The following is an 8252-nucleotide window of genomic DNA, read 5'->3' as shown; positions in this document are numbered from 1 at the left end:
CCTTGGGCAGGTTGCTGCATCCTGCTCAGCCCAGTTTTGTTATTCTCATCTGTAAAATGGTAGAATACAGTCTGCTGTTTCACAGGGGAGAATTAGAGGGGGTGCCTGATGTCTGCGATAGGCCTTTGTAAGCAGCAAAGCTTACTAAATGGCCTTAGAGTCACAGATTGGGTTTGAGCCCAACTCTTTCACATAACAGTAGAGACCTTGGGCAAGCCACAAGCCTCAATTTCCTCCTCTGGGCAATAATACCCAGCTCATAGGGTTGTTGAGGGGCTATAACACAGAATGGTGTATTAGAGTTTAGAACAGTGCCTGGTACTCATTAAATTGCAGTTGTATGAAGACGCTCTGGTGTTGTGTCACACGTTACAGGCCTGGTCTTGTCCTCCTGACACTTTGGCTCTGTGACATATATGCCCTCAGGCCATGCTGATTAGAAATGAGCTGTGCATGCTTGACCTTTAGTAAGAATCTGGAAATCAGTGAAAGAGCTGGAGTGATGGCAGGGTTGGCAGTAAAGGTGAGTGTACCAGCCTTCCAGGATCAGAGAGAGCAGCAGTGCCCCCTTGCCGTTGGGGCTTTGAAGAGGCAGCTCCGACAGGGATCCACAGGAAGAGAAAGCTGGAGGGTGTCTGCACAGATGGCAGCATGACTTCTCCCTGAAGCCACTAATGAGTGCACTTTTTCTCCCCCTGTGGGAGCATAACTAAATCATTTGGTTTGGGCTTCATAAACTGTTTGTTTATGAAGACTTTGATTGAGGCCTGTTCCACTGCTTTTTAAGGAGGAGAAAAATCAAACTGTTGCTTCTAGATGGAATTGTTCTCCAAGGCCGCATCCAGAATCACCAGCAGAGCAGCTGTCCACTTTCTGACTGTATTGCACTAAAGATGTGTCCCTGGTGGAGTGACCGTTGTTTGGCTCCCTCAGGGCAGTTATACTCTTTGCTTCCTGTGGAACTTAGTGTTGTGACAGGTAAATAAGATTCTGACAGTCTTGTTGCATGAAATAAAAACGATCTTCCTCTTCTGCATACTTTGCATTTTGCATGTTTTTCTCTTGTCCAGAAAGTGATGACTGATCACCATTAAATTTGTATTTGGTGCCTCCCACGGCAGAGTACTGGGCTAGATGCTGAGGCCGTTCCTCGAATGTGCTCTGCCTGAGCATCTGAGGATGCATACTGTGATAGTTGCTGCTGCAGGGAGATGGTGTCACTTGGATGTTAGTGATTTGGACTTTGGAAAACAAATGTAGAGGGAGGAATTTTCACTTTCTTGACCCATCAAGTGTTGACAGTGTTCCTCACTGTCTCATCTAGTTCCTAACATGATATATAGGAAGGTCATTGCTTAGTTGCTTTGTCTGTTGTCCACAAATGCTGCTGGGAACGAGGTGGTGGGGGGTTTTCTTTTTTGTATTGTTAACGCCAGTGCTCACCAGGTTCCAGTGTAACTCAGCTCTCAGCAGATAGATGTTAATGGGATTGTCCCTGAAACCTACCCAGTTAAGAACTTAGTTGTTAGTAATAATTAATTTAGCAAGTAGATTTTTGAATCCTTAATCCACACCAGGCATTTGACTAGGCAGTGGTATCCAGAAACTATTAGAACTATGCCTGCCTGAAGTGTAGAATCCAGTGGGGTGAGAGATGTGAGAACAGTTAGTTGTAAAATGCAGTTGTTTCTGGTGGGGTGTGGCCAAAAAGAGCCTTGGAGGAAGGAACCTTGGAGGCAGCTTCCTGGAAGAGTTGGGGAAGGCTTTTCAGAGGAGGTGGCTTTTGAACGCACTAATTGAATATCTCCTTGTGCCACACACTGCTGGAGCCCTGGAGGCCCCTGATCTTCTAGCTTGGGAGGGCACTCCCCAGGTGGTGACACAGTAGGGCTGGATGTTGAGAGAGGGGAGGATAATAGCACAGGGTTGGGGAGGCATTCAGATTAGGAGGGTCTGTGTGCTGGCTTGGGGAATTTAGGCTCCGTGTGTCTTTAGAAAATGTGGGACTTGGAGGCAGGCCATCTGCAGCTGGCCTCCTGGCCAGCTTCCAGAGACCATGCTTTAGCCTTGTTTCAGAAGCACACACCTTGTTTAATCAACCTCCCCTGTACAGGGCACCATCAGAAGGCAGGTGGCCTGGAGTGTCGCTTCTGGTTTTATGGTACTGGTGGCACCAGGTAGAAGGGCTTGAGGACAGGTGGCCTTGGCCCCTGCAGAGTTTGGTTTTAGAGAGTGTTGCAAGTGGAAGTGCTTTTTCCCTTTTAGGTTTATTTCCCCGAAGACTGACACTCTGTTTCTGAGGTTTAAGGAACTTAAACTGGAGTCGGAACCAGTTGAGACCTCAAAGGTTGCTCAGCGTCTCCCTAGGAGAGGCCCTCGGGCTACTGTCCCTTGCCAAGGCAGAGAAGAGCAGTAGAAAAAGAGGCCACAACCAAATGGCTTTGGGCTCTGCCAGACCTTGCTTCCTGCTTCCCTTTGCTTTTGTCTTGGCAGCAATTCAGAGAGAGGTCCTTGGATTGCCATGAATGAAATTCAGTAGTTTCACTTAAATGGTTTCCAATTCCATAGACATGAGTGGATGCTTCTGTTTGCCCACGCACTGGTTTTCCTAGGAAAGATAGACTTTTGTGTGTTCTCTGTCTACTCTAGTGTCAGAATTTCTTGTGGGCTAACCCACATCTCTTTTGTAACAATTTAAATCCAGTTTTTGCAGGTACTGTAGCTCTTTATGTGGCTAGGAAGTAGAGGAAATGCACTTGTTTGTTGGGTACCTACTGTGTATTAGGTGCTCGGTTTGCCAGTGCTTTCACCAAATCTCATTTCTTTTATCCCCAGACCAGCCTGTGAGTTTTATGGCATTGTCCCATTTTATTGCTGGGGAGGAGGGAAGTTGAGGCTCAGAAAGGTTAAGCACCTCATTTGAGGTTGCCCCAGCTGGTAAGTGGCAGAGCCAGGATTTCAGCTGGGCCTTTCAGAGGCTCTCAGCTCTGTTTGGTGTGAGGATTTCCTCTTATGTTTATGGCTTTTTGCCAGTTTCATCTATTAAGAGTGTTGATGATGTTTTGATAATTCTAATTACTTTTGACATTGTCAAAGATAAGCTCTTAGCTATGTGCTAAAGATGTTTCCTACTGTATTTTCCTTTCAATTAAAGAAATGTAGAACTTTTGAATTTGTATGTATTTGAATCTACCTGTCTCTTCCTTTTGTGCATTCTATTGTTTCATAACATAGCAACTTGATGGATTTTCCCAGAGCAAGGGACACAGAGATGGTCTGCAGTGGCTTTGCCTTGGAGGGACCTGTGGCTAGGGTAGAGGCTCCAGCCCAGGGCAATGTGAGCCACGAAACATTTAAAACATGTTCATGTGTGATCAGGTGATGCCCAGATTCTTTCGGAGGGTGAACTGAATTTTCTCTCTGTAGGTTAGAGAAACATTTTATTTTTTTGCAGCACCTTTATAATTTCACTTTTGTATTAAACTGTAATTTTGTCTGCATTTTTGTTTTGGTGTAGTACAGTGTGGTTCTAACTCCTAAGAAAAATTAATAGTCAATTAGTACAACACCATAATTAAATAATCCTTCCTTACTCACTGGGTCATATTTCAAGTTTTTATATATAGTTCAGTCTATTTCTGTATTCTGCATTTTGATTCATTCCTTCACATTTCTATTTGTGCTCTAGTACTGTACTGTCTGGCTCCTTCAATTTTTGGGAGGAAGGGAGAGTACTCCTTTCCCCTTTTTCTGCTTTTAATGAATTTGATTTTGCTGTGTTGACAAAGAGGCAGGTTAGGCTTCTTGAAGGGGAGCATGAAGGCTTGATGCAAAAGCTGAAGACACCCAGACCTGAGTGGTTATTGTTACTTCTAGGCTTGAGAACCTTCAAGACTTGCTGTTTGATGATAGCAGCTACCAACAAAATGCCTGCTGGGGGCCAGGTGCCTATTAAATGCTTTCCTTGTGGTACTTTATTTAATTCTCCCAAGGCAATATAGTGGAGCTGGGATTAGAACCCAGGAATGTCTGAGTCCAAAGTACTGTTCTTTATGTTCTATTCTGTCCATCAGATTTAAATGCACTGACTGATTTTTTTAGTTTTGGTATTTTAAAGGAAAATAGAGGTAACATATGCCAGGGTTCTCAGTCTTCTGGGGGCTGTGTTCTCCAGGCTGGTGTGCCCTGTACCCTCTTTCCCCACTTGTCTTAGGCCAGAGAACTTTAGACGTGGCCGTAGATGTGTGTGTGTTACTAACAGTTTTGCCTCTTCTCATGCAAGTCTCATAGGTCTTTATTCTTTCTTTGTTGATTATTTATCTTCACTGAGCCAGCCTCCCGTCCTGGGTTTTTATAGCCCTATACTAAGCCACTCTAACTTAGGTGTGGTCTGCTTTGGGGTCCCATAGATTTCCAGCTCTGCTGCTAAATAGCAGTTTGATCTTGGATCCATTTCTAAGCTCTCTGAGCCTCAGTTTCTTCCCCGGTAAAGTGGATGCTATGCCCTACCTCATAGACACGATAAGCATGACTGAAACATTTGTGGAGAGGCACAGCCAACTTGGATGTGGTTGGGGTAGTCTCACTGCAAATGGCATATGTAATTTATTTTGTTGTTTTCTGTCTTAATGAAGATACTTTATTTATTTTAAGACTGGTCAAATGAAGTAGTGGGAGTGGAGAAGGAACAAAGGAATCTGTAACTGGTTGTGATCAATTATTTGTAAACACCACTGCACTCGAACCAACCAGGTAGTTGATTTTTATGCTGTCTCAGAACAAATAGAACCTTGACTTATATATGGGTTATGAATACACATACTTTTGTCAGAGGTATCCTGTTTATCATTTAATCTCCCCCAAAAGAAAAACTCCAATAAAACTCCCCTTTCTGCCTAATACAGTCCTCGTGTTCCCAGTGCTGTCCTGGGGATCAAGAGTGACTGGTAGGGTGATGATAATGAAGATGATTATTTTTACCTTGGATGTGCCCTTTGTTCGAGTTATCTTCCTGCTATTTTATATCATGATAGTATATGTTAAAACTCTAGCTTCTGGTCCTGAATCAAAACTTGGGTATGTAGGACTTTCTTCAAAGCTTTCTCCTTTAAAAGGGGCATCAGAATGTTTGAGCTGTGTGTCAAGGGAGTGGCATCTTTGGGTTTATATCCACTTTCTTAATTTCCATGTTCGTGTTTTTTTCTAGTTTCTTTTTGGACCAAGATGACTGATGGAAACCTTTCCACCTCTACAAATGGTGTAGCCTTGATGGACATTCTGGATGGTCGACCAGGAAACTCCCTTCAGAACCTGCAACACACCCAGGTTCTCCTCTCGGCACCTGATTATGGTCCCAGGCTAAAACTCGGTGCTTTAGAAGATCAGCACAGCCTTCAGTCAGTGGACTCAGGCATTCCTACCCTGGAGATTGGCAACCCAGAACCTGTCCCCTGCAGCGTGGTCCATGTGAAGAGGAAACAGTCTGAGTCGGAGATCATCCCCGAGCGGGCCTTCCAGAGCGCGTGCCCACTGCCATCCTGTGCACCACCAGTTTCCACCAGCGCTGAGCGGGAGCAGAGTGTGCGGAAGTCTTCTACGTTTCCCAGGACAGGCTATGACTCGGTAAAGCTCTACAGCCCCACCTCCAAAGCCCTGAACCGCAGCGATGATGTCTTCATCTGTAGTGTGTCCAGTCTTGGCACAGAGTTGTCAACCACGCTGTCTGTTAGCAATGAGGACATCTTGGACCTCGTGGTCACAAGCAGCTCTAGTGCCATCGTGACCCTGGAGAATGATGATGACCCACAGTTTACCAGTGTCACCCTGAGTTCCATCAAGGAAACCACTGGCCTACAGCAGCAGGACTATGTTTATGAAACTGAGGAGGGGAGTAAATTGAAACTATTGGGACCATTTAGTAACTTCTTTACAAGGTAATGCCATCTTTGTCTTTCTAGAAGAGCTAGGTTATTGAATTCAGACCAGTTGCCTTGTTCTTCTTGTCTAAAATGTGTGTTCTGTCTCATAAAGCAGGCACAGTGTCATACAGATAATTGTGCCTTTTCCCAGGAGCCCACTATCCTGTGGACCTGTGTGTAGGACTGGTCTGCCGGTGATCCTGCTGTTGGATTCCTCACTTCCAGCTGTGACTTCTGCGTCCCTGGCTCACTTGCATAGTCTGTTGTCATTCTTGGCTTCTGACCTGTGGTGGCTGTGGGTGACCCACAGGTGGCCAGTGTTGCCACATCAGCAACCGTAGTGTGTCAGCTTTAGCCTTGGAGGGGCCCTTTACACTAATGACTTAGGTTTTTTGGGCCAAGCAGAGGGTGCTGATGAGGGTGATTGTAGTTAGTAACTCACATTTCTAACTCAGCCCGCATTGGCATAGCCCAGAGCTGGCATTTCAGGTGCCCTGGTCGTGTTCCCTGTGCTCCTGCATGGCTGTGTTCTTGTGTTCATGTTCTGGCCTCTAGCCCTGGCCCTGCCATTGAGGTATGTGCTGTTACTGCAGCCACACCCATTCCCACCCTGTTGGGCAAAGGCCATGCACCCCTCCCCACCCCGTGGGGTCCTGTCACCCAGGTGCCAGCCCAGGCCTGCTGTGGTTCCTGTATCTCCCCTAATGCCCTGTGGGGACAACTCCTTCACCTTCTGTCTCTTCTTTGTGCTCTCATGCTTTGGTTCAACAAGTGTAATATGGCAACAGAAATGATCTTAGGTAATGACTTAGGCTTATAGTCTGGGGGTAGTGGGTGTGGGCACATGATTAGTCACACAAGCAAATGTAAACTCCAAAACTGTGAAGTGCTGTGAGGAAGGGCATGGTGGCTGTGGAGAGTTTGGGCAGAATTGTGATCTGCTCCACAGCTGCTCTTTGGAGGGCTCTGGGCCCAGGGCTTGGCAAGTGGGAGTATTTCTGCAGTTGACCCTGGCTGCCCTGTGTGCACCCCAGCAAAGCCTGTATTGCATTCTTTGCAGTGCTGAGTGTCCCTTTGAGGTGGTATGATGTGCTGGCTAGAGCCCACTGAGACTTCTGTGACTGTAGACATGCACATTCACTTATCACTGCCTCGGTTGCTTCATCAGCTAAATGTGGGATCATCTCGGGGGTGTCTAAGACCAGTCTTGAGTGAAAGGATTTCCAACATGACCTGTGGTTTTGTGGGGGCACCTTTTTTGTCTAATGTGCTAACAGGTATCCTGCTACCACAAGTAGAGTTCGGTCTCAGAACTCAGTAACTCAGTGATTGCCTTCAGCGGTAGGAACCCAGGAACTTTGGGGAGACTGTCCATATTTCTTCTGAGGCTGCAGCCATGTTGTAGTGTGGTGGTTCAGATTTGTGTGGCTGATGAGTGTGTTCATGTTCTCTGGTTTTGAATACCACCTGGAGCCTGTTAAATGTGAATCCTCAGGATCCATCTGGAACTACAGAATCAACTCTCAGGGAGAGGGCCTAGGTTTTTAGAATCACCTGGGATTCTTGGTAAATTTGGGAGACATTGCTTGAAATGGAGTTGGCTGGAAAGCAGCAGAGTAGAAAGAGCTTGGCTTTGGAATTCAACAGACCTGTACCCACAACCTCACTGTGTGACATTGAACAAGTTATTTCACCTCTCTGAGTCAGTTTTGTCATCCTCCTCACTGTGCTTTCCATGTTGGCTTCTTCATCTGTAGAGTGGGGATCATGAGCCCTGCTTCATATAGCAGTGATGGGGATGAAGTGTGTTAACGTGTGAAATTTAGATCCAGACATGTAGTAAACTTTTAAGTGTTAGTTGCCTGTGATTATCCTGGTTGCACCTTGCTCTGTGTGCCAGTTTTGTTATATGGCTGAGTTGAGCTGTCTGTGTTGGAACCTCTTCTCTTTTGAAAGAAAACACCATAAGTTATGCAATTTCCAAAGCTACTGTTTTTTGAAAATCTTTCTCAGCTTTGTGCCACAGGAAAAAAATGTCTCTTCTTTGTTTCATTCCTTGGTTTTTGTCTCCTTGCCCTTGTTTTGATGGCTGTGACATTATTATTGTGAGCCACTTTTAAGTACCTGTGGGCAGCAGGTGGAATATAATGACAAATGAATCAAATACGGGATATCATGGGCCGAGTCTAGTGGGTTTTTTGTCTTAGAGTCTTAAAAATGTTAGAGAAGTGTTTCAATTTAGAGTCCCCTTGAGGGGAACGGGTTCTGTGCCAAACATCTTTGGAGCCCAGTAAACATCTTACAGGTGAGTAAATGGAATTATAGTGAATGTTT

The 8252-nt window shown here is 45.5% G+C and overlaps 1 protein-coding gene across 1 annotated transcript in view; it reads left to right on the top strand.

The window, feature by feature from the left end:
- The first annotated feature begins 5208 nt into the window (after positions 1-5208).
- LOC105821613 (TBC1 domain family member 14-like) overlaps positions 5209-8252 on the top strand; it is a 109924-nt gene continuing 106880 nt past the window's right edge. The window contains exon 1 of the mRNA XM_012658353.1: positions 5209-5933. Coding sequence (XP_012513807.1) covers positions 5224-5933 — 710 coding nt within the window. The 5' untranslated portion in view covers positions 5209-5223. The remainder of the gene's footprint in view (positions 5934-8252) is intronic.

Source organism: Propithecus coquereli, unplaced genomic scaffold (assembly GCF_000956105.1).
Source record: "Propithecus coquereli isolate 6110/MARCELLA unplaced genomic scaffold, Pcoq_1.0 Scaffold583, whole genome shotgun sequence".
Classification (NCBI taxonomy): domain Eukaryota; kingdom Metazoa; phylum Chordata; class Mammalia; order Primates; family Indriidae; genus Propithecus; species Propithecus coquereli.
The sequence above is the reverse complement of the archived record's forward strand: the minus strand, read 5'-3'. Positions and strand labels throughout refer to the sequence as shown.